General features: G+C 34.6%; 3 protein-coding genes across 10 annotated transcripts in view; 2 read left to right on the top strand and 1 right to left on the bottom strand.

Annotated features, from left to right (window-relative positions):
- Window positions 1-114: 114 nt before the first annotated feature.
- On the top strand, window positions 115-2,574 carry Cdc10 (cyclin-dependent kinase 10). The gene is made up of 9 exons (XM_065350934.1): window positions 115-362; window positions 436-572; window positions 654-726; window positions 823-997; window positions 1,382-1,584; window positions 1,656-1,817; window positions 1,883-2,167; window positions 2,260-2,405; window positions 2,479-2,574. The coding sequence occupies exons 1-9, from the start codon at window positions 335-337 to the stop codon at window positions 2,515-2,517; spliced, it is 1,248 nt and encodes a 415-aa protein (XP_065207006.1). The 5' UTR covers window positions 115-334; the 3' UTR covers window positions 2,518-2,574.
- mRpL42 (mitochondrial ribosomal protein L42) lies at window positions 2,563-3,246 on the bottom strand. The gene has a single exon (XM_065350937.1). It carries the CDS (start codon window positions 3,040-3,042, stop codon window positions 2,659-2,661), a length of 384 nt encoding a protein of 127 aa, XP_065207009.1. The 5' UTR covers window positions 3,043-3,246; the 3' UTR covers window positions 2,563-2,658.
- Window positions 3,247-8,530: 5,284 nt separating this feature from the next.
- pnut (septin 7-like protein pnut) overlaps window positions 8,531-26,008 on the top strand; it is a 50,094-nt gene continuing 32,616 nt past the window's right edge. The window contains exons 1-2 of one of the 8 annotated variants that reach the window (XM_065350906.1): window positions 14,272-14,477; window positions 17,088-17,539. In XM_065350906.1, the coding sequence (XP_065206978.1) occupies window positions 17,291-17,539 (249 nt within the window). In that variant the 5' untranslated portion in view covers window positions 14,272-14,477; window positions 17,088-17,290. Of the gene's footprint in view, window positions 8,694-9,222; window positions 9,268-9,561; window positions 9,711-14,271; window positions 14,762-17,072; window positions 17,540-26,008 lie in introns of those variants that run through there. The other 7 variants (XM_065350904.1, XM_065350903.1, XM_065350907.1 and 4 more) reach the window with 7 other exon arrangements.

Raw genomic sequence — 26,008 nt, 5'->3', positions numbered from 1 at the left:
ATAATTTTTAAAATGTAAAAATCACGCTTTTAATGCAATTTTTAAAAAATGTAAGTCGTCTCGAGCTTTTTTCGTTTTTCTAGTTTTCCAATTCGCATGTTATCAATCAAGTGGATTTTGTTTACAAAACTTTACAAAAGAAAAATTTCAATCACAAGATGAAATTTTTTTCTAATACGAGTAATTTTTAATTTTAATTTAAATTAATTAGCGAAGTACCGCTAGATGAATGTTCCTCTAGTGAAGGAATCCGTACATTTGAACTGAGCCGGAGAATGTCCATTCCTGAACCAGTCTTTCATTGATCAGTTTTCTTTTAAATCCGAAATTCAAGATGATGGGATCACTGAAAAATATCTTGGGTATGAATTCTTTACTCTTTTGATTACGTTTTGAAAATTTTGAATGATTTTATTATTATTTTCTACTTCTCAGATCACGATGATAATGATTCGTATTCTCAGGATAACGACGCCGTGGTTCATTGTGATCCAATTGCTCCTGTCACCCGTCGAGGAGTACTGACTTCTTTTCTCACCGGTAAAATTATGGAAATCCCTGATGAAGATTTGGTATGCAAGATTTTTAATTTTAACCTACAGAAAATCTGAAATTGAAGTCAACTTTTGCATTTTATTTCATTTTTTTTGCAGCTGGGGAGGTGTCGTTTTGTATCTGAATTCGAAAAGCTGAACAGAATCGGAGAAGGAACATATGGAATAGTTTGTAAGAAACAATAAACACTCATTTACGCGTATAATGAAATCCTCAATTAGCTAATATACTCAGTATTTTATTATTTTATTGCATTTTATAATTCAGATCGAGCTAGAGATACAAAGAATGGCGAAATTGTTGCTTTAAAAAAGGTCCGCATGGAACACGAAAAAAATGGTTTACCGATCAGTGGACTCCGAGAAATATCTATCTTATTAACATGCAGACACGAAAATATCGTCCATTTGAAAGAGGTTGTCGTTGGTCGAAGTCTTGAGAGGTGAGAATAGCAGAATTTTTCGTATTTCACTTCTGGAATCTTCACTTTTTCGGTTTACTTGGCCGAGTTTGTTGTTGCGTATTTTTCTTTTGCGTATCGTTTGCTTTATACTTTTCTTTATTTCTATCGTGCTGACTTACTATGGCACCATCGGAAACAAGTTTACTCAAGGAAGTTTCTTCTTCTCGATGAATTTTCAATTCCACCGGCGGTGGCAGTTTAGCCGACCGCTGTGTTCGGAACTTGCTGATGCGGGCTTTTTTGCTTATTTTCGGATTACCCTTACCTACCATTTTAATTAAATGCCTATTTTCGCGAGAATATCATTCCATTGTCGTGTTTCAAATTTTATCTGTTGCTTAGTAATCGGAATATTGTTTTCAGTATATTTTTAGTGATGGAGTATTGCGAACAAGATCTGGCTAGTCTTCTCGACAATATGCAAACTCCGTTTTCAGAATCTCAAGTCAAGTGTATTATAATTCAACTTTTGAAAGGATTGAAATACTTACACAAGAATTATATTATTCATAGAGACTTGAAAGTCTCCAATCTTTTGATGACTGATAAAGGATGCGTGAAAATAGGTAAATTCTTTTATTAATCATTTTTCATATTTAACTTGTACAGTATAACATTACAATCAACTTTTTTTTAGCTGACTTTGGATTAGCTAGAACGTTCAGCGTACCTAGTAAAAATATGACTCCCAAAGTGGTCACTCTGTGGTATAGAGCACCAGAAATTCTATTTGGTTCGCATACACATTCCACTGCAATCGATATGTGGGCTGTGGGATGTGTGCTGGGTGAATTATTAGGTAAATGAATAAGATTAAGCTCATAAATTAATATCGAACTGGTTTCTGTAGTGTAAATTTTTCAGGTCATAAACCTTTATTACCGGGAAGAACCGAAGTACACCAAATTGAACTAATCATTGATCTATTGGGCACACCATCGAAGGATATCTGGGAAGATTTTCCCAATTTGCCAGCTTTAAAGCATTTCACGCTCAAGAAGCAACCTTACAATAAGATAAAGTCTAGGTTTCCATGGTTGACTGTTGCTGGATTAAGATTATTGAATTTTTTATTCATGTATGATCCTTTGAAACGAGCTACTGCCGAAGAATGTCTAAAGAGTACCTATTTCAAGGAACCTCCATTACGTATGTTTCAAATTTTCGTTTTTATACACGAACTGCGAAATGCTAATATATTTACATGAAAGGAATAATTCATATTTTCCGAATGATTACAGCTTGTGAACCTCAAATGATGCCAACTTTTCCACAACACAGAAATTTGAGTGGTTTGAAACAGAAATCATCATCGATTGGTGGTATCAATCCGCCACCCTTTCCTCCTCCCGGTTTGAATTTAGATAATGTATCAATTTCAGAAACTGTAAGTATGGAATTGATGAAAGTTGATTTCAATAATGACTACATGATTGATATTGTTCTATTTTCTGTTTCAGTTGAGTTCGTTCGTTAAAAAATCACGTCGTGATTTCTGAAGACTGTCCAGTATACATAAAAGTTGTACAATAAAACAATAAAAATTACTTTTCCAACCTTGGTTTAATTCTCTATTAACAATTACAGACTATAGACATTTACATCATTTTTTTTTCGATAGAATTATGGAAATAACACATTTACAAATACGGACGATTAGGTCTCGTCTTTTTAGCCTTACTATCTCGAGACCGCGGATACCATCGATGTTTAGTGGTAAAAGTAAGCTTCATTAGCTCTTGACGAACCATTTCCTCATTCTTATTGCGGAATACCCGATATACTTCTTCTTTATCTTCCATTTTCAATATAGTTTTAGATGGTTTAGCATCTTGTACCGGTAATGGTTTAGAACATTCATAAGGGAATGGTTTCTCTGGATGCCAACATACGATAACTCCTCCATCGTCTGTAACAGTCATTTCTTCTTTGCTGTCTGTTGGATAAGTAGCTATTCTGCGAAAGATAGTTGCTGGTAGTTTGTTGATGGTGTTCAGCGAATGATTGAAAACTGTTCGCAACATTTTGTGGTAATTTATTCGATAAATACACCGTAAAGTCAACCAATATTTTGCGTATCTATTAACTAATTAATGAAACCGACATAACCACACAATTAATTAATTTTTGCACGGAATAATTATTTTTCCAAGATCTTCACGTTATCATTTTCGCTCTTTGGATCAAGTCCGTCGCATTATAGAAGTCCGTCGCATTATAGGGAAGGCAACAACACACAGTCAACCTTATCAGACTACCGTGCGGTGTATGAGGCGAAAATTGTTGCACTGTGCAAAAACCGGTATTTCAACGTTTTGTACATCGACGTTGCCAGTTTGCTACCATTGAGAACCGCTTCAAGCTTCATTCATTATTTTTATTTATTCTTTTGAATTGGATATGTTTCGTATTTCTTATAAGGATTGTGTTTCATGGGTGGTGAATACTTGTTAGTTCCCATTCGGAAGGTTGACTCCGAAATTGATCTGTACTTTGCTCAAGAGTCAAGACCCATCTCGAGGACCCTATAATTTTTTTATTCAATTTATTTTTAAAATTCATGGTGAAAACCATATTATTTTATTGCGCCAGATTAAGTATATAGAATTAAATTTCCTTTTTAATGATTGCAAAAATTTTTCAAATCCCCACAATCTTACATTCGATGGAAGTAAATTACTTTGTATCGAGAAAAATTTCAGCAGTAAAAAAGTGAAAAAAGATCGAAAATCTTGCGGGTAGGGCAGTCGAATATTGCCACTAGCACACCGCGGCGTTTCTAGCTCGCTGCTCGGAGAATTTAGGGTCATTCCATGTCAACTAAACCAAAAAAAGGCAATTTTGAAAGTCATGTCTTTCGATTTCGCTCAAATTTATTTTACAATATGTACCCACCCAGTAAGTAAGAAAGCCGCAATCAGTTTGGTCCCAGCCCTCTCAGGGGGCGAGTGGGGGGCTTCCATTATTTGTTCATTGTCTCGAGGTACTCAACTTCAGCAGCCCATTTCTCCAAAACTGTGATGCTTTGATCAAAACTGATTTCACAGTTCGAAAGAGCATTGAATTTTAAACTTTTTGAGTGTTCTGAAATTTTCAAAAGTTGAAAGTTGAACTTTCAATTTGAAAGTTCAAATTTCAAAATGGCGTTGTAAGTGGGAGCAACCATTTAAAATTTTGAAAAAATTTCCATAGATGTACATTTTGATACTTCTTCGAAATATTTAGGTTTCGAGATGGCACTCTTTGACGGAGGGGGAGCACCCCCACCCACAATTTTGAGCGAAATTTTCGAAAGAAAATCTGGGGCATGTGATACATCGAATTCTATGTTTTTGGTGACGCTGAACACGAATATGACATCAGAATTTTGATAGGACCCCATCCACGGCCCCCAGCACCTCCCCAAAGGGGGTAAAAGTTCAAAAAAGCGTTTTGTTCGTGTGACACATGGAATAGTACGTTTTTGGTGACGCTGAACACGAATATGACGTCAGATTTTCGATTTGATTTGATCCGTCCACGGCCCCCAGAACCTCCCCAAAGGGGATGACCCCTCAAAAAAATGGTCACATTCGTGTGACACATGAAATAGTATGTTTTCGATATCGCTGAACACGAATATTGCCTTAGTTTTTCGAATCGACTTCACCCATGGCCCCCAGAACCTCCACCAATAGGTAAAAGTCCAAAAAAATTGTTGGGGCTCGTGGATGGGATCCAATCACAAATCTGACGTCATATTCGTGTTCAGCGTCACCAAAAACATACTATTCCATGTGTCACACGAACAAAACGCTTTTTTGAACTTTTACCCCCTTTGGGGAGGTGCTGGGGGCCGTGGATGGGGTCCTATCAAAATTCTGATGTCATATTCGTGTTCAGCGTTACCAAAAACATAGAATTCGATGTATCACATGCCCCAGATTTTCTTTCGAAAATTTCGCTCAAAATTGTGGGTGGGAGTGCTCCCCCTCCGTCAAAGAGTGCCATCTCGAAACCTAAATATTTCGAAGAAGTATCAAAATGTACATCTATGGAAATTTTTTCAAAATTTTAAATGGTTGCTCCCACTTACAACGCCATTTTGAAATTTGAACTTTCAAATTGAAAGTTCAACTTTCAACTTTTGAAAATTTCAGAACACTCAAAAAGTTTAAAATTCAATGCTCTTTCGAACTGTGAAATCAGTTTTGATCAAAGCATCGTAGTTTTGGAGGAATGGGCTGCTGAAGTTGAGTACCTCGAGAATATGTGTAAATAATGGAAGCCCCCCCCCACCCGCCCCCTGAGGGGGCTGCGACCAAACTGATTGCGGCTTTCTCACTTACTGGGTGGGTACATATTGTGTAAAAAATTTGAGCGAAATCGAAAGACATGACCCAAAAACGTTGGTTGAGTTGAATGGAATGACCCAATGGCGAAAAATGTTGCCAATGGTGTATCTGTAGTAGTCCACAAGGTTGACTCTGACTTTATCTGCATTTTGCTCAAAATCCATCTCGATGACCATATTATTTTTTTGCACTATATTTCAGAAAATTTCATCCTCTTTTCAATGATGCAATCATTTTGCAAATCCGCATCAGTTATCATTCTCAAAAAAGCGCATTTCCTGAAAAAAAAATACTAAAAAAGTAAAAACCAAGCTTTTTTCATACACTGAAAACTAGACAAGTATTGAGTACCTAGTAAAGTAGTGTTGAAGAGTTTGCAATTTTTATCAAGTACCATTCCAGAAAGTAAGTATAACGCTACATTTTATGGCAGTAAATTGCTTTGTTTCGAGAAACATTTCAGCAGCAAAAAAGTGAAAAAAGATCGAAAATCTCGCGGGTAGGGCAGTCGAATATTGCCACCAGCGCACCGCGGTGTATCTAGCTCGTCCCTCGGAGAATATGAAGGCGAAAATTGTTGTCAGTGGTGTATGTAGTAGTCTGGTAGGTTGACTCTTGAACTTTGAGGCGTTAGAACTTCTGAACTAGATCGGGGACCCCCTTGTTTGATGGCGTCATTTTGTGCAGAAATTTACCAGCTTTTCGATGATATAAAAACTTTCGAAATCCTGATAGTTTTTCATCACTAAAATGGCATTTTTATGAGTTTAAAAAGGTGATTTTGGGTTTTTTTGAACTTTTGACACCTCAGAACTTTTGAAGCAGATCGAGAAGCACAACATTTTATAGCGTCATTTTGTGCAGAATTTCATCTGCTTTCCAATGGTATAAAAAATTTTCAAATCCTCGAAATTTTTCATAGAGAAATTTGCAATTTTCCGAGATGAAAATGGTACCAATGGGATATTTTGTACTTTAAGCTGTCATAACTTTTAAACCAGATGGGGGACCCAAACTTTTTACAGTATCATTTTGTGTAGATTTTTATCAGCTTTTCGATGATATAAAATTTTTTTAAATCCTCATAGTTTTTCATCGAGTAAATTGCAGTTTTATGAGATAAAATACGGTGAAAAAAGGCAAAATTGCGAATTTCTCTATGAAAAATTTCGAGGATTTGAAAAAATTTTGCATCATCAGAAAGAGCACAAAAATCTCTACAAAATGATGTCATAAAATAAGGGGGTCGTTGATCTGGTTCAAAAGTTCTGACTTGTAAAAGTATAAAGTTGACAAAAAAGTGATCTAAATTAAGCTACTTATTTCAAGTTGTATTTTTTGAAGAAAAATGTAGCGCTGAAATGGAAAAATTGTATTTCAGAGGGAACTATTTGGTGGATTTTTTTCATTTTGGTATCATTGTGTGGGGCTGAAACTTTTCTACCGTACAGTACCTTCAAAAATAAATTTTGGTCAATTTTATTCAAAATAACGGCCATTTTGCTCATTTTCAACTGTTTCCCCCGCGTAAAAATGCTATTTTATCGATGAAAAATTATGAGGATTTCAAAAAATTTCATATCATTGGAAAGCTGACGAAATTCTGGACCAAATGACGCTATAAAATGTTGGGCTCGTCGATCTAGTTTAAAAGTTCTGAGGCGTCAAAGTTCAAAATAGCCCAAAATCACCTTTCTCAACTCGCAAAAACGCTATATTCTCGATGAAAAACTATGCGGATTTCGAAAAATTTCATATCGTTGAAAAGAGGATAAATTTCTGCATAAAATAACGCCATCAAACATGGGTGTCGCTGATCTGGTTTAAAAGTTCTAACGCTTTAAAGTTCAAGAGTCAACCTACCGGACTACATTTGTGGTGTACCTTGTCAAGTTGTAATTTTATAACAAGAAATTAATAAGCTCAAGACGAAAAATTGCAGTTTTGGGCGAACTATTCGGTGAATTTTTCTGATTTTAGTATCGTTGTGTTGTGCTGAATTTTTTCTACCATACTGTATCCTCAAAAAAAAGATTTGGATAATTTTATTCAAAATAACTGCCATTTTGCTCATTTTCAACCATTTTCGTCTTGAAAAATTGCAATTTTAGCGATGAAAAATTATGCGGATTTCAAAAAATATCATATCATTGGAAAGCTGACGAAATTCTGGACAAAATGACGCTATAAAATGTTGTGCTTCTTGATCTGCTTCAAAAGTTCTGAGGTGTCAAAGTTCAAAAAACCCAAAATCACCTTTTTAAACTCATAAAAATGCCATTTTAGTGATGAAAAACTATCAGAATTTCGAAAGTTTTTATATCATCGAAAAGCTGGTAAATTTCTGCACAAAATGACGCCATCAAACAAGGGGGGTCCCTGATCTAGTTCAGAAGTTCTAACGCCTCAAAGTTCAAGAGTCAACCTACCGGACTACTACACATACACCACTGACAACAATTTTCGCCTTCATATTCTCCGAGCGACGAGCTAGATTTACCGCGGTGCGCTAGTGGCAATATTCGGCTGCCCTACCCGCGAGATTTTCGATCTTTTTTTACTTTTTTATTGCTGAAATAAATTTTTCTCTGAACAAAACAATTTACTGCCATAAAATGTAGCGAGGTTTTCAATCTACTTATTCGATTTTTTAGTGAAATACGTTTTTCACAAATCGAAAAAATTCATCTACAGCTATTTTGGTAGAGTGCAGAATTTCCTAAAAAATAATTGATAATTGATAAAAAATATGATCCTTCAGAAGATTTTGATTTTCAACCTTGATGCTTTACAAACTCTTTATTTTTGTATTTATTTCCCATTAGGAAAATCGCATTTTTTAACATGATTCAAAAATTTTCACACCATTAAAAAAATTGTGAAATTGGAAATTCTTGTTCAATAAAATATTATGGTGGCCGCGATATATTTCTGGTAAAATAAAGTTTAATTCAGAGTCAAAACCTCGCAAACTACCATATGCACAGGGCTGACAGCTGAGCTGACAACTTGTTTTCGTCTATACATTTAACTCCATTGTACTGAATGAAATGAATTCAATTCTATTCAAAAATAAATATGTGCAAGTGCAAAAGGTTCTGAATGGTAGCGAACTGGCAACGTCGATGTACAAAACGTTGAAATACCGGTTTTACACAGTGCAACAATTTTCGCCTCATACACCGCGCGGTAGTCTGATAAGGTTGACTGTGTGTTGTTGCCTTCCCTATAATGCGACGGACTTCTTTGAATCACAACTTACTTTGATAAGAATTTCAATTTCTCGATCATGGAAAATCAACATTGAAGCATTATCAAAATCACGGAGGCATTTCAATCAGGTAATCAGAAAAATCAATACGCAAAGCAAAACCAGCCAAATTTTATTTTCAAATGAAAACAAAAATTTTTTCGAAAAATGCTGTTATATCGCTCAATTTGACGCTAATTTATTAATTGTGTAAAATTCCTCTACTTATTAATCGTTTCCGTACACTTTAATTGTAAAGTGATGCAGAAAAACGGTAGGTAACAATAAATATTAAACAATCTCTGCTTTCATGTATTTTAATTAGAAAATTACTTCTCAAAATTCGTGCCAAAAATGGCATTGAATTGGCGCCAAACAACAGGTGAAAATTTGAGATGAAAATTTAATCTTTCAACATCTTCTACGTGAAATTTGAGAGAACAAAATCATCCGATAGTCGAGTAATTTTAATTGAGATCTGGGTAGCTCGGATCTTTCGATGAAATCGTCCCCTTTATTAGAGCCCTACCTTTGTTGAACTATTCCATTATTTGTTATTTGTTTACGTTATTATTACTATTATCGATTTGATTTGCATTATTAACCTTACTAATAAGTTATTTCTGTTTTGTTACATGTTTGTTTCAATCATTCGTCCTACAGCTGTAAGTAATCTTAGTATTTCTTCGATACTGGTGTGGGGATAAGTCGATGATAAGCTTTAGTAATCTATCTATGCTTTTAAGTCTTGAATGAAGGTATTTTCATTCAAGGAAAAATCTATCCGAAACATGACATTAGTGGAATCAAAGTAACCCAACCTAAGATTGACTTTCCCATCGATACTTGCCTTAAAATTATTCACCTATCGTATCCAACACACCTTAATTTATCGCCAATTTCGAGTATTTTGGTAAACACCGCCTTCTGCGTGATAAAGCGATGAGTTCACACTAGTTTCCTACCGATAACACTTTTCGCACTAAAAAATTGATACTGTTGTACGATAAATTACTACACATTAGTGTTATCTGTAATTTAATTGAAGTCAGACCGTATTTATTATAACTTGCTCGAAATGTCCAATAAAGCTAGTCGCTTTCCATCGGTAAATATATATAAATTCTATTTTGCTATTTTAACGCTTATTTAACGTTAAACCGAGGTTACCATTGTTTTACGTATTATTTAATTTTTCCTGGTTTCTCAATCGATATGATTAAGCGATCACGTAGCCTGTTACTCATACTTATTAACTTGAAATTTCTATTAATTCTTTCTACCTTAACACGAGTAGGTACAAGGATTCTCACTATATCGTAAAAATATTCATTATTCTGGTTTCTACGTTACCTATTTTACTAAAGTACTCGTTTAATTTTTTCATATGGCTTAGTTCCAATCCGTAAGATTAACATTTTCGCGATATTCTTGTAAAAATTTCATATTAGGGTTTTTTTTTCTAGTGCCTGTCCCGTCGTCAGTCGAAAAAGTAATATTGTACATCCCCTTGGGAATATGTTTTATTAATTTTGTGACATTCCCTAAATACCTATATCGAAACAAAACATTAATACGGTCGCTGACAAGTTTACGGTGTTTAGGTACCTTCTCTACCTATAGATACTTTCACAATAGCCATCATCGATGCACATGTCCCTCATCACACTGTAGTATACAAGTTTTCGCTCCACTTTCATTGTAAATGTCACTTTGATGTGCACTTTATTACCACATATTTTTAATACTTTTTTCCAAATGAATAATCGTTTATTTAGTGATAAATTTAACTGTATGGGTTACATTACGATGGCATGTGTATGTATGTAGTGTCCTGTCTGTGTACACATAAAAATTCGTGTAACGTCCCTCTCTCGAGTAAAGGGTGTTTTTACAGTTTCTTTCATCGTGCTGTGTGTGGCTGTAGACTATGAAAACATGTGTGTTTTCTCATTTCTGTTATACCACTTCCTGATATTGTGTGTGTGAGTCATGGTCATGCTGCATTTGTTTTAATTCCAGTTTCGTCGTTTAAAGCAGTGTTACCATTCGTGGCTGTATGACTAATTAGTCGTGAAATGTGTTAAAGGAGCCGGTTTTGTTTTCTATGCAATGTAGAATATTTATTACATGAAAGTGAAGAGAGGTTTACTGATCCAGTGCATAGGAGGATGGCAAAATAGGTTTTTTGGGGGGGGGGAGCCACTCGAAAGTGAGAATCGATGATCAAGTCCGAAATTTGGAGAAAGAGTCGAGAAGAAGATGAAGTCTCCAAGAGGCAAGTTTGAGAAGGCGGTGTTGGAGTGAGGAGGGAGCTTCAAGTAGATGCTGAAATTGATGGAATTGATTTGATTGAAGAGTTAGCTGTTTTACAGCCCCCTCTCTCCGCGTTATGAATTGTACAGGAGAATACTTACCTAACTCGAATTGAGCTTCTCTCGAGGTCTATTCGTATATAAAAAAGGCAAGGTATTGCACTGTTCGTATGTAGTTTGTGTTTGTTTGTATGTATCATCTTGAAAAAATTGTTGAATAAAACGGCGAATACAATTTTCTCATTATAAAATATGTGCATATTATAAACTCGAGTCAGAGAAAATATTATGTATGTAATTTTGCTCGTGGGATCTTATCTAAACATATACCCGGAGGTTTTCTCTGCAAGGTCATCTTATCGCATAAAACGATGAAATAAATGTGAAATAAACCGTAATAGGGTCATTTTATTATTATTCTAAATTTAGGAAATTAAATTTCGTTCTGATAATTGTGCAAAATGATTTGTATGCAGTTTTATTATGCTTCTTTTTTGATTCAGCTTCGTTGTTGATGAGCTTGAAAGATTGGGTCTTTTCAACCGATGAAAAGTAGAAGTTATCAAATCAGTCTCGTTGATCTAAGTACGAGTATATGTACCTACTTTTGCGCTTGAAATTTTTGGGAAAAAATGATATTTAATTACACTGAAGCCGGTCAAAGGTCTACTTTGAAGATACCTCGAAAAATTGAATAGCCAGCCTCTTCTTGAATAAAATTTCCACGTTCAATATGGTTCTTGTTAAAATCGAATGTACATTATGCATGTAATGGTGCATTATAATTTTGGAGATTTCCTCCAATGTGAGGTTGCTATCTTATTAATATTTTTTTTCAATAGAAAGTCATTAAATCATAAACTAATGGCAATAATCTTGTCATTTGTTGCTCAAATTCTTACTTTAGTGTGAAAATTCTCTGAATCAGACTTGAAAAATTATCGCATTTCAACGAAAAGTCGTGAATCAGATGTAATGTTTAAGTGGTCCCACAGTCAAGGCTGAAAATTGAAGATTTGAGTTGAAAAGCTGATAAAACCAATTCGTTTTTTTGATGAAAAAATGAAAAAAATACAGATTCTTCCATCACGAAAAATTATTTTTTTAAAACTATTGAAGAGTCGCGCGAAAAGAATGGAAGAGAAACAGAATTATTGAGGATTGTAGAACATGAAATAAGTGTGATTCATTTTTTTCCTTGGAGGTTGCGTTTGAATAATGAGTAGCTAGACTGGTAGAGGTACAAGGTACGTATTTAAATTCGTAGTATGAAAAAATATACTGATTTGTTCATTTCTTGTCGTATCATTATATTGATGATGTTTTTTGTAAAAAAAAATTTGAGCTTCGGAGCGGTAATTGAGTTGTGGAGGAGGGGGGGGGGCGTGAAACATCCCATGAAGGTATAGTAAAACTTTTGAAGAATTTTTGAATTTTGATTTGAAAATTATTTAGGACTTGCGAGTAAACTTTTTTTTAAATGGAAAATTTCAACTGTTCAAATCCTCGCTTTTTGCCAAAATTTGCCAAAAAGTTTCGTTTTTCGCAAAAAATTACTAAAAATTGTCTGCTTTTTTGCCGAAGATTTAAATTCCTTCTTTTTGACAAAAATTGCCTACAAATCTCGTTTTTATACAGAAAGTTGTAATGTGAAAAAGTCTTGCTTTTTCAAAAAAAAAAAAAAAAAATACTAGAAAGCATCACGTTTTTGGTTTTTTGTTACCAAAGTTGTTGTTGGTTTTTTTTTGGAAAAAATTGGATACACGAGCTGTGAAAATTTTTAAAACCGAACGGTAATGGTTTTTTACAAGGTTGCCTTTCTAAGTCTGATGTAATAAAATACAGTGGTAAAACCCAAATTTTCCAAAATTTTGGAAAAGTTATATGTACTTATAGATAGTTTTTTCTCTAAAAAGTCTTGAAGTAAGGTTCCATTTCCAAAAAAAAACTTGAAGATTGATTTTGATTATTGTCTGAACGCAGAGATTCGTCTAGTAAACATGGAGTGAAGGGCCCACTAGTCTCAGGTCCTGATTTCCGACAGCCCGGAATTGTGAAAGGCCCAAGAATTATCACTGTTCATTCATGAATGTGTTGAACAATCAGATTTCAGAATTCATAAAATATTTCTCACTTTTATACTTTAAAAAAAAATACATGCCTACTTAGTTGATCAATAGAAAATCAATCGTTCACGAAAATAATTTTTTGTGAAGGGTTATGTCGGGGGAGGGGGCAATCGCTCCATTCACCCTTTTCTTGTCTTAAATGTACCTAATTAAATTACATTTATTTTTTTCTCGTTCAAAATAAATTCTTAGCTCGCATTTGTATTTATAGGATTTTTCCTCCAAAAATTATGCGTGAAGTGACTTCGAAAGAATGGTTGGGGGGGGAGGACCCCAAGAATACTTTTGAAACGAAGTAAGTATGATATTTTCTACAGTCATCGTTTCAAAAATGTTCTAAAATAAGATCGAGTGTTTTGACAATGAAGATGAAGGGATCATGGGTGAATTTTCCAATCATTCATCCTCACAAAAAACTTCGATAAACACACGAAACGAATCACTCATTCTCTATTGGAAAAGCTATACGAAACATTAATTGAATTATTCGCTCGTCGCATGTTGCACGCTGAAGAATACACATCGTTTTATTCAAAAAGAAGGGAGGTACCGGTAATGAAAGGGTGCAAGTGTTGAACATAGTAAATACTCGTACAATAGTACACCACGTCGAAAAATGACAAGATACTCGGGGAGTAGTATCCTGGCGAAGAGAAATTTTCAAGGTTAGATAGTGTAAAGATTACGTTAGATTGCATTTTAGGTCGAGAGGCGAGAGCAATATTTTTGGGCGCTCTTTGGAAAGAAGCTGCGTGTAGCTGCGGCTCATTCCGGGTCCTTTGCAAAGGCAAGGCATCCTGCTGTTTGGAAAAATCGATGATTGCCTAGCACACGATACAAAGCTCGGGGGGGTTTTGCACTAGCTGCTTGACGATAATTTCTTTCTCAGATACTTGCAAATTGTATGGCTTTCTCTTAGCAGCTCCGTAATCTAGATCGAGTGTTTTTTTCTCATTTAAAATTTTTTTTAATCTTGGCGGTTTTTCATCTAATTTTACCCAAGGTATGTCGGTTCACGTTTCACGTGACGCTTTTCGCGACTATGGTAACACTGCTACGGTGGATGATGAAGTAAACTCGGATTGGGGTCGATTTGGATACCCTTTCGGAGGGCGTTAAGCGTCCTGTGGCGGGTAGCTTCTCTCCTCGTCGAAGACAAGCGTCCGTTTCGGGCTTCGGCAGCGTTTGGCTTTGGCTTCGGCGTTTCGCTTCTCGACTCTCGTGCTTCTCACTTCTCAGTGTTGTATCTAACCGTTCGCCGGTCGGATGTGTTGTGTCGTTGATTGGGCCGGATTTCGTTCTCATATTCGTTTCTTACGTCGTATTAAAATTGTTTAATTATTGATTTTTATTATCGACTCGCGATAATACATATACGCTTATATGTAGTATCAGTACGTAGCTTAGCTTCGTATGGTTACCATTCAACCGGTTTGTGTGCTCTCTTAAGTGCTATTCGTTATATTTCCAAATAATATGTGTATTGTTCGAAGTAACATACTAGTTCGTATGGTATTTGTTGTGCCGATGTGATGTTATTGTTGTGATTAAGTTAGCGGCTTTTGTATGATAGACCTTTTAAAGCGTCCTAGCGCGGTTGAAGGTTTTTATACACAATTATCACTTGTTCAGTTCACTTCGAAGTGTATTGTCGTATTGTCAAGTGTGCCAATTTATTCGAAATTTTGGTAGAAATGGTGGCTTTGTAAAAGTAGGTACGTACCGGTAAAGTCATTGCCCTTGATATACCTCCCCCGCCCACCCATCCTTTGACAGAATCACATGTCGCAGATAAAAGATCGACCTTTTTGTTCAATTTGAATTTTTTTTTTTTTTGAAATCTCAAAAGCCTATTTTATTGACGAAGTATGTTTTGTAATAAAATTACCTATTAATTTGCGATATTTATCGATAGTTTATGGCTCATTTCGCTGTAATGCATTTTTAAGTCATAACATCGAGATCGTAAACGTGTCGTGAACAGGCAGGAAGAATCGTCGATAAGCATTTAGGATGGTAGAGTAAAAAAGGAAAAAAATAGATCGGGAAATTAGATAGGTTGAGGAAGAGGAGAGCTGAGATAAACATATCGATGTACGTATGGTGATTCCTCATTAAATACTCGTAGCTTATCTTTTTTTTAGGAAAAAGTTTCAGTAAACGGGGAATATCTGCGTGTTAGATTACTCTAGTGGAGTTCTTTTATCAAATTAGAGGTATTTATTATCGTGATGACTAAAATAGGATCAATGGTTGTTTAAAAATATGTACCATCTTATCAGTTCAAAAATACGTTTGTGAAATTAAATTTTGTAGGTCCTGATTTAAAATTGATAGAAAAAAAACAATCTCCAAAATGTTAGAATCAGCAGTAAATTTAGTGCCTAATTAGTGGGCTAAAAAAGATGGGAGGAGGAATGAATCATCTCTGGGTTTCAAAGCATTCGAAAAATTATCAAAAAACCATGGACATAGTGGCCCTCTTGGAAATTCATCAAAAAAATTGTTCAAATAAATCGAGCTTTTCAATTTTTGCTCTGAATATCTCAAAAACGAAACTTCCTAGAGAAAATGAATCACACTTCCCTGATAGAAAATTTCATGCTATAGAATTCTCTTTCACATCATTTTTTTCCCTTAGTCTTTATTTTTTTTAAACTGATTTTTCTGTAATTGCTCGTAAAAAACAGAACAAATATATTTTTTATCGTTAGATAAACAATTTTGGATAATTCTCAAAACTCCCATGAAGAAAAATGAAAAGACACAACATTGTGGAGTAAAAAACTTCCTCTTCCTGAAATTTGATTATTTTTTTTTCAAAATGCTCTGTTCTTTAGAAAATTTGAGTAAAAGTTCAGAAGTTCAACTGGAATCAGTTGTCTGTGATGAAGCTGATTTTCCCCCAATTTTTTCACTTGAAAAACTATTTTTGGGAGAGATCAACAATCCTGCGAAAAAAATTATGCAGAGCATACAATTCCTTATCAGTTGAGTACAATTCCTTTTTTTTTTAGGTTTTGTTTTTGAGAGAAGTATTTCAAGCAAAATTTTTAAAAATTCGTATCAAATCGGTTGCTTGCAAGGGAAAAAATCAAATTTTAGGGCAAACGAAAAATTTAAGAAAATTCAACTCATTTAAGAAATTTCTCATCAGTAAGGTGTGATGAGTTTTTTCTGAGGAGTGTTGCTTCTGATTGTGAGATACATTTTCAGAATGTTCAACTTCAATAGATGATTTGTAATGAAAACGTTGGATTTTTTTTAAATTTTTGGAAAAAACCAAGGGGGTTTAGAAGGAAATGAAGAGAGGGTTTTCGTTGATCATTTTATTTAATAAAAATCGATAATATTTTCCAAGAATTTCTTTGAATTTTTCTCAATTTTTTGAAATATTGAAGCATGAATGTGAAGCTAAACGGGAGGGGGGCCTGACAATTGGAATTTGACATTTTCACGGCCCTTCTTTTGTACACTAATTTACTTGTTCCAAACAATCTTGAATTTGGATTCGATCATTGTATTTTGTTACTCAAACTTCATAAATTCATAAATAATAGTAATTTTATAGATTTTTGGATTCAAATTTCATGCTTCAAAACTCAAATCTTCTAAATTTTCAATCAATTTGAATTTTCTGTGTTTGAGTATTCCATTACCTTGCTCTCTTCTTAATTTTGATCCATGACTGCGAAGTTAAAGTTCTCATGTGAAATGTTCATCTGCAATATTTTGGTAAAGCCATTGAATTTTGGGAAAACCACGCTCTGCTACCATGTTGCGTTTTGAGTTCTTTTAGCTCAATTCTATGAACCGATTGTGCACAGGTGTAACTTTGGGAAACTCACACTGAATAAAATAAATACGAGTTGTCTACTTGATGACTGAATTTTGATATTCAGTGGTCAGACTTCTGCTTAATTTTTCAAAAATTTTCTGCTTGGCAGATCAGTCCGTTGAAATGTCTCAATTTTGAGCCCTCCTACAACTTTCCCAAGCCACCAATTCTACCAAAATGTAACCGATCGAATCGTATTACAGTTTACAAGTTCGCGATCATGATGATGATGTTGTTCGTGATGAAGATGATGACGACGATGATGATGTAACAACTACGCGAATAAATACCTGCAATTGACTGGTCATAGTTTTGTTATCGAAGTATATCGAAATATTATACTCACCAAAGTTTATTATCAGTTCGTAATCTGGATTTCTGGAACGAAGGGATTGAGCATTTAAAAATGAATAACATGACGTCTACGAATGGGACAAACGGCGTTCCACCTACGTCGACGAAACCTGTGCCTTATCAGAAACCGGTACCACCGCCCACGTTGCCCAAAACGTACACTCCGAGTGCGGCGGCCACATATCGTTTGGCCAGTCTGGAAAGATTGACTGCCAACAGGCAAAGGATGTTGGATCAGCAGCTGAATTCGTCTCTGGCTGCTGCAAACGGTGTCACCGAATCGCAGCCACCTCCTCCGCCGGTAATTATGATTTATTTTCAGTACCAAGACCTCGTCGGGTTGTTTTGGTTTTTTCTTCAGAGTTCCTCCAACTTCCAAGTGTGTAAAATGTTATAGCAGGCAGGCTATCGTATATGAAATTATTCGAATAGGATATTTTTGTTTTTTGTTTGGTAAACGAAATGCACGAAGTACCTATTCGTAAGTGCCCAAGACGATGACGACGACCGATGATGTTAGGTTAGGCGGTTCACTTCACTTGTAGTAGAAATTATGCTAATTGTCACGTTTCTCGGTAATGTTTCACTTAACACGTTCTGTTCTGATTATCGGTGACAAATACTTACATACGCATATACTATGCTACATTGCTACCGAAAGATTAACGTCATTTGTATTTGTACTTTTTCTACATTCGAATGCTAACACGATTGGTCAGCGGTGGTATAACAGTCCGAAGTCTCAGTCTGTAGCGTACAATTTAGCATAGCTGTGCTATATTTATTTCAGTGGGATTGACTTGAACTTGATAATAACAGTATTCGTATCTGTATTAGAATACAATTATGTCGTATTAAAAGGTCTGGGTCTGGGTTAAAATAGACCTTAAAAACAAGCCGCGAGAAAACAGAAGGAAGTGGCTGAACGCCAACAACGCCGAGTCGCCGACTACGAGTGCGACTGTGAGCTGCAAGAGAGCAACGTATCTCGCATATGTAAAGAATATAGGGGGACGTACTCGAGAGTAGATTTTTTCCAAAGCCTAAGCCGGTGCATTACTCTTATTTAATATTTTAATCGCGCTTGTAGAGTAATATGGATTTTAAATTAGCATCGTTGCTGGATGTGTTAGGTTAGACTATGGTTCCTCTCTCGTCCTCTCCCTCTATTATGTTGGTGTGTGCTTCAGCTTGGTTGTACGGTGTTGAATCGCGAACTTCACAATATTTCCATTGAACGCGGGTGCGTTGAATGGTAATTAGAAGTAGTTGAATTATTCACAGCGACGTCGTGGACCTGACACTGAAGTTTAAACGAAATTATCGTACTTATATGGGCGAATTATGGCGCGAAAAGTTGAAGTAGTTTTTGTGTTTTGACTTTGACTGTTGATAATGAACTTGAAACATGTTGAAGTGAAAATTAACATACACGTAGTTTGCCAATTTCTATGATTTTCTCCACAACTTTTCCCCAAAAATGAGTCATTGAATATTTTTCAACGAGGGCTCATTTTTTTCTGGGTTTCTAGGTTTCTACTAGCCGAAAAAACTACAAGTTTACAAAAAAAAAGTACATACAAAATTGGAAAATGACCTAAAAAAGTACAAAAAATTGTCGAAAATGTACGAAATGTACGAAATTCGTACAAAATTTTGAAAAGAATTTCAAAATGAAAAAAAATATTAAATAAGTTAAAGAAAAATCGTGTTTGAAAAATTTTTGCACGTCGTTTTTTTCTACCGAAGAAAAGTGATTTTTCGTACGAAAAAAAAATGCAAGAAAAAAGTACGAAAATCTGTTTTTTTTTTTGGATTTGGGTAGACACTTATAGCGTTCGGGGTTTTGGCTTTTCAACCCCTCCTATCCTAGTCCCTTTTACAGCTAGCTACAATAAAATGGATTTTCGCGTTCTTAAAGTTTTTTTTTATAACACATTTCTGGTTTTTACGAGTGTTTCAGTGATTTTTTACCAATTTTTCTAGTATCTTTTTAATCACAAATTTCACTTTTGAAAACTGAAAACTTGATCTCTCGGTCGTGGTGCTGCGCTTTTTTCTGAATTCTTTCGATTTTTGGTAATGAGGCAAAATAATCCATATCACTTTTTTCACCCATTGTTTTTGTGATATATTTTCTGTGATTTTTGAAAGATTAAATATTGATGTTCTCCCAACATCACTTTTTTGCCAATTTCTATGATTTTCTCCACAACTTTTCCCCAAAAATGAGTCATTGAATATTTTTCAACGAGGGCTCATTTTTTTCTGGGTTTCTAGGTTTCTACTAGCCGAAAAAACTACAAGTTTACAAAAAAAAAGTACATACAAAATTGGAAAATGACCTAAAAAAGTACAAAAAATTGTCGAAAATGTACGAAATGTACGAAATTCGTACAAAATTTTGAAAAGAATTTCAAAATGAAAAAAAATATTAAATAAGTTAAAGAAAAATCGTGTTTGAAAAATTTTTGCACGTCGTTTTTTTTCTACCGAAGAAAAGTGATTTTTCGTACGAAAAAAAAATGCAAGAAAAAAGTACGAAAATCTGTTTTTTTTTTTGGATTTGGGTAGACACTTATAGCGTTCGGGGTTTTGGCTTTTCAACCCCTCCTATCCTAGTCCCTTTTACAGCTAGCTACAATAAAATGGATTTTCGCGTTCTTAAAGTTTTTTTTTATAACACATTTCTGGTTTTTACGAGTGTTTCAGTGATTTTTTACCAATTTTTCTAGTATCTTTTTAATCACAAATTTCACTTTTGAAAACTGAAAACTTGATCTCTCGGTCGTGGTGCTGCGCTTTTTTCTGAATTCTTTCGATTTTTGGTAATGAGGCAAAATAATCCATATCACTTTTTTCACCCATTGTTTTTGTGATATATTTTCTGTGATTTTTGAAAGATTAAATATTGATGTTCTCCCAACATCACTTTTTTGTGAGTAACTTATTTTTGATTTTCATCAATGTTTGATTGATTTGTTACTAATTTTTCTGGAACTTTGGTCACAGATTTCTCTCTATGGAATCATGTTTTCAATGAATTCTCCACATGCTGCAATTTTTTCTGAATCTTTTGATCAATCTTTTCGTGTCTTGCTGATTTTTTAGTAATTTTTTACTGCTTTTTGATTGCTTATTTCACCTCAATGAATTTTTCTACCGATTTCCCCTGCATTGCCATTTTCAATAATGTTGATTTTCCAGTATATCCAATCAGTTGTTTTTAGTTTGAATTCCCTTGAACATTTTTTAAACTTTTTCTTTTTTTTGTTGATCATCTATTTTAGGTATGATTAAATTCCTCAGTCTACTTTTATTATTTGTTTTCCCTCGTTCGTTTACTTGTGGCTGGTGTTTTCAAACTGTATGAATTCTGAGCCATCAATTTACAAAATGAGTAATATTTTTTTGCCCCTAGACTAATTTTCACGATTTTTTTTTAAATTTACAAATTTTGGAAGGTATTTTTGCCTCAATGTATTATTTTTTCCACAAAATTTGGTTGTTTTATAAAAAATGAGCTAATCAACCCAAAAGTATGTACATTTTTTCTTAATTATTGTAGAAAGGAATGAAGGATGTGAGAGAGGTAACTTACCCTGCGCCAAAGTCTCGGATTTCCTGTATGATTCAAGGTAAATTTTGAACCATCAGTTTACAGCTGTGGACTCTTACATTAAAAAAGGAAAAATGAGATTTTCTGTGGGTCTATTTCTGCTCTCGATGATTCTAAAGATATCAGATGGTGGAAGAAGAAGAATTTTATGAAATATGAATTCAGTTTGATGCCGAGAAAAAAATTGTTTATTTTATAGAATCACTAGTTGAAAATTTTGCTTTTATTTTTCAAAACATTGTTATTTTTTCGAATAATGTTAGCCTCGTTTCAATTTAATGACAGAATAGAAAAACGCATATTAGAAGTCGAGAAGAAGGTCGTAAAAGCCATGAAATTTGTTTGATCTGACGAGTAAACAAACATCCTGACAGCAGTTCATAGCATTATGTATTTTTAGAATTTTGTAAAAGTTATCAGTCATTGACTAGTCATATGGTCGTTGCACTTTCGAGTTTCATTCATAACATTTCGTTTGACTAATGAATTCTTAATACCCCTGAAAAACGTTTTTAGTGCTGAAATAATTATGTATCTTGGGTCCACAAAATTTGGATTTTTTAGATCTAGATCTATTTAAGTCAAGTAAAGTTTGATCTTTGATCTGATTTTTGCTTTCTTGGCATTTCCTCTCATTTACTAGGCATTTTTGAAGGGTGGTGGGGAGTGGGTAGGATGGATCAAACCATAAGAAATAGTGTTCTTAGAGAATTATTGGTCAAAATTCTTGCAATCTTGAAGTACACTTTTTAGGGTTCAATATAAGTATGTACCAACTACCTACTTATGATTTAGGATTGAAAAAACTCGACAAAAAATTATCCATACAAACATTTATAGAATAACGAAGCTCGTCGCAATTAAAGAAATAATAATATGTCAGCGGGCCTTATTTAAACCTATTTGTACGATTGTACGGGTGGTAGTTAGCTATTTACAGCACGAAATAGTTGATAATAATTTTTTTATACTCTTTAAACAAGCTTACATTGTCGGCTAAATTTTCTATAGCGTGTTTGTATGTACATAACGACGAACTACATACATAAATGGAGAAAAAGCGACGTTTTTTTCTCTCTTTCGCGTAACGAGGCGCATTAAAAATGGGCTGAAAATTCCATTGATAATCATGCGAGTTGGCTTTTAAGTGCACTCGGCGCTTAAGCAGAGCAAATGACGGTAAATTGATTCAACTTTGAATTATAACGTAACGCGCGGATGAACGGTAAATAAGCTTTAATCATGTTAAAACTCATTACCGTAGACGAGATGGTGTTTTTTTTTTTTTCGTTTTCGGTCTAGTACGACATAGAATGGGAGATTCGATGGGCGTAGAATAGTCACGAAGTACGCGAAAAATGAGATATTTTTCATATTGCTCTGACCGGAGATCTGGGACAAGGGGTTGGAGAGGTGATAATTTAGAAAATCGGTAAGGTATCTTCTTCACAAATGGCCGTGTGTTTGTGGAGTTTGGGAGGCATCTGTCAACTAGAGACCACGTTTCTACATGATTGACGATATTCGAAAATAATGGCACCGTCGCGGCCTCGCTCAACGGCAAAGGTGGTATAATTAATTTGAAAAAATCCGGTAACTAGACGTAGGTAATGCTTTTTTAAGTACCACTTGTTATTTTTCCCAAATGCGTTTCTCCGGCTTTAGTTGGTCGCAGATCGTGGTCTCGCGTGTGTCGTAGATTTTCATTTGATCGTTTGCTAAGTGTAAGTACGAAGTAGCGAGTACTGCTTGTGCCCTGGTTCGAGTATTTGCCTATTTGGACAAGAAAATAGATACGTAAGTTTATTTTGAAATGTTTGCTTGGAGTTTTGCTTACTTTTGTGTGGGGATGTGTGATTTGCAGTGTATGATTCGTAAACAAAGTTTTAGGTACAGTGATCAAAAAGTACAAGTTCATAAGCAATTTTATCATCGATCCTGAATTTGGAATGAGAATTACCACCTAAGAAATTTTTCATTCTTGTACCTTGACTCCTTGAGTTCCTATTCAAAAATTTTTGAACAAAAATTGTTCTGTACATTGAAAAATTGCCGCCTGCTGTTAGTAAAATTAGAAAAAATTGATCCCAAAAATAATTTTCTGACAGTTTGTCAAATTTTTGAAAACTTGAAAAAATCCTGTAGAGGTCCTTGAATTTTATATTTTTGAGAATTATGCGTAATTTTTTGTAAATTGCTGATAATTCTTGATAAAGTACTGGTAAGTTTTGGTAAATCACCGCGAACCGTAATTTTGTGTAATTTCTGGTAAATTTCTGGTAATATTTTGGTAAATCACCAGTAATTTTTTGGTAAATTACTGATGATTTTTAGTAAGTCTTGGTCTGGTAACTGTACTTATGAAAAATCAAAAAATTTCTGCGTCAACCTAAACCTTTCAAAAATGCGACTTCCTGACATTTTGCCTGTCTTGTGATTTGGGAAAAAAATTCTGCTAAAGTGCTGAGTTCTTCTTCCTATCGTGGACTAGGGCTGGCAGTTCCGGTTCAGGATCTCAGAGTAATCAAGATCATAAAGAATCTGATCAGGACAGGGTTCAATTTTTTTCTCTGCCTCTTTGTGATGATTTCGGAATACATTTTTCTGGCTGCAGAAATCGAGACACACAAGAATGGATGTAGAATAATTACACAAAGAATTTTTCATGAAGAGTTTCTTTGCCTTTGAAGATCGTGAAATTGTGAACAGATCAGTATATTAAACACACATACCAAATTTTACCCTTAAAGTATTTACTTTTGAAATTTCAACTTGTACTATTGTAGAAAAAATCGTACTTCCTCCTTTGTTTTTGAATTGAAAAAATCCATGTTTCAATGTGGCCAAATGGGCTTGAATAAACAAGCGAAAAATTTGAAACCTTCAACTTTTTGAGATCTGAGATCCACTCCATAGCTTCCCGATACTTTCAATTTTTTCTTAATTTTTCAAAATTGCAAACATTTTCTCAGACTTTTTTGAACGAAATATCACTCTTGAATACAAATTGTACATTCAATTTGCCAAATTGGGGGGGGGGGCGATAAAATCAAAATTTTTTCAATAACTAAAATATTCACAGCTTTCTGGTTTTAAACTTTTGTTCAACAATTTTTATGATGGGTGTTCTTAGGACAATGATATGGGGGTTTTTAAAACAGGGGTAAACTTACCATAACAAGGATTTTAATTGATGGCTTGTGGGCAATTTGGTTCCACTGCCAAGCTTTAAATATCGTGAATTTAGTATCAATTATCAATTATGTCTTGAGTAGGTTCTGTTCTGTTGTTGAAACGAGTCGATTAAACGTTATGAGATGATTATGTCGAGAAGTATAACGCCCTTTGGAAAGAATCCGTCGATATAATTACACTTAATGAAATTTTTTCCAAAATGTTCGCGTCGAGTTATTATTAGCTGGGCTGACTTCTGCGGTGCCGATGCCTCATTGAACGCCGACGACCGGATGGAATGGCATATGTTTTATTGTTCGACTTAATCCAGTCGATGGTGTTATGTACTTGTACTCGAACATGCGAGCAAATGAGAGTACGTAGAGAGAGAAATACACTGACGCGAGAGGCGAAGAGGGAACATCCCAAGAAGAAAATATAAACTAGCTTTTGGTTATTATCGAACCAAATTATAGCATCTTTTTGTTTTCGTACTTCTTCAAATACGAGTATACGTACTTGTACAACATGTACGAGAAGTCTGAGCGGTGTAATTTCTTGGAAATTACTCTCGTTTGTAAATCAAGACCGACGACGTAATATCTACATAATTGCGAAATATGTATGTACTTTAATATAAGCTTCGTTTTATATTAATATCGATTTTCATATTATTTTCAAACGGTTCTTTGTAAATGATAACCGAGCGAAATGCTGATAAAATGCCTTTTAATATGATGTGTACTTCTACTTCTATGTGTCGATGTAAGAGTACATTACGTACTCGAAACGAAACCGAAGCTTATATCGTTTAAGTAAATTGCAACCTGCGGTTTTTTTTTCAAGATTACACAGTCTTTGATATGAACTCTCATCTCATATGTAACCTAGATGAACCGTTACACGGTTTAAAGTGTTTACTATAATCCTACCACAACTTAATACTACACTACTAGTATTTCGATCGGTGAATTTTTTTTACCCGAGATGACGTAGGACGTATAATTATTAGTCTTTAATTTAATTTTCTTACTGTTTTCATTTCATTTTCATCTATGGTTTTGAGCTATTTACGACGAATGATTCAGTGATCATCGTATCAACAACAACGTAATGGGAATTTTTCCACCTTAAACAGAAAACAGAAACATTTTTCGTGTTTTTCGAGAACGTAATCTCCTACACGAAATGAAAGGTGTGGTTTTGAATGATTGGCATGGTGCCTTTCGGGCTATCATCGGTTCATCTGTCGTTACTCTGATGTTATCTCGGATGTAATGTATCCGTTTCGTGAAAGAATGCTTTCTTGATCTCGATGATGTGAAAAAATAAGACATTTTTTTTTCGAACCAGTTGAAAAAACGGACAGCTTGAAAAACCATGCTGTCAAAATGTGAAAAAGTTAATTGGGTTAAGGATGCTGTTATTTTTTTTGTAAGTGTGTTTGTGTGTGGACGAAAATAAGGTGTAAATTGATTTTTTTTGAGAGATACACAATTTAAAAAAAATTGTTTTTATATGCTCAAAAGAAAATTGAAAAAATGTGAAGAGGGGGCAGGTGGCCCTTGAAATTCGACGATGGAATCAATCTAAGTATTAGAAGATTTTAATAGGTGCAGCTGCTTGTACCTGTTCGTACTTTTTGACGTACGTACTAATTTTTTTTGGGAAACCGACCCTATAAAAGTATGATTTTTCTCGCTAGGACCGTAATTGAACCTCAAAGTTGAAACATGATTGGCATTATAATGGTTTTTTGGCTACATATTTTGAAAATTCTTCACCCTTGTGCCAAAACCTAGCTACTACCTACCTAAGACTCCTCCCCACCTAAGACTCCTCCCCCGTTTTTTGATTGGTCCGTTGACATTTTTTCGAGTCAGTTATTATGGATTTCCATACTTCAATACTAGAAATTTAACGAAATCGATGATATACCAACGAGTACTTAGTGTCTGAGTGAGCTCCATTGGGCAA

This window comes from Planococcus citri, chromosome 2 (assembly GCF_950023065.1).
Source record: "Planococcus citri chromosome 2, ihPlaCitr1.1, whole genome shotgun sequence".
Taxonomy (NCBI): Eukaryota; Metazoa; Arthropoda; class Insecta; order Hemiptera; family Pseudococcidae; genus Planococcus; species Planococcus citri.
Note: the sequence above shows the minus strand (reverse complement) of the source record. Positions and strands in the feature narration are given on the sequence as shown.

What these genes read in the sequence shown, in the direction of transcription:
- Cdc10 (XM_065350934.1), top strand. Translation starts at nt 335, where the DNA reads ATGATGGGATCACTGAAAAATATCTTGG. An exon ending in ATCACTGAAAAATATCTTGG is followed by an intron (nt 363 to 435) that starts GTATGAATTCTT and finishes TCTACTTCTCAG; the next exon opens with ATCACGATGATAATGATTCG. An exon ending in AAATCCCTGATGAAGATTTG is followed by an intron (nt 573 to 653) that starts GTATGCAAGATT and finishes TTTTTTTTGCAG; the next exon opens with CTGGGGAGGTGTCGTTTTGT.
- mRpL42 (XM_065350937.1), bottom strand. Translation starts at nt 3,042, where the DNA reads ATGTTGCGAACAGTTTTCAATCATTCGCTGAACACCATCAACAAACTA.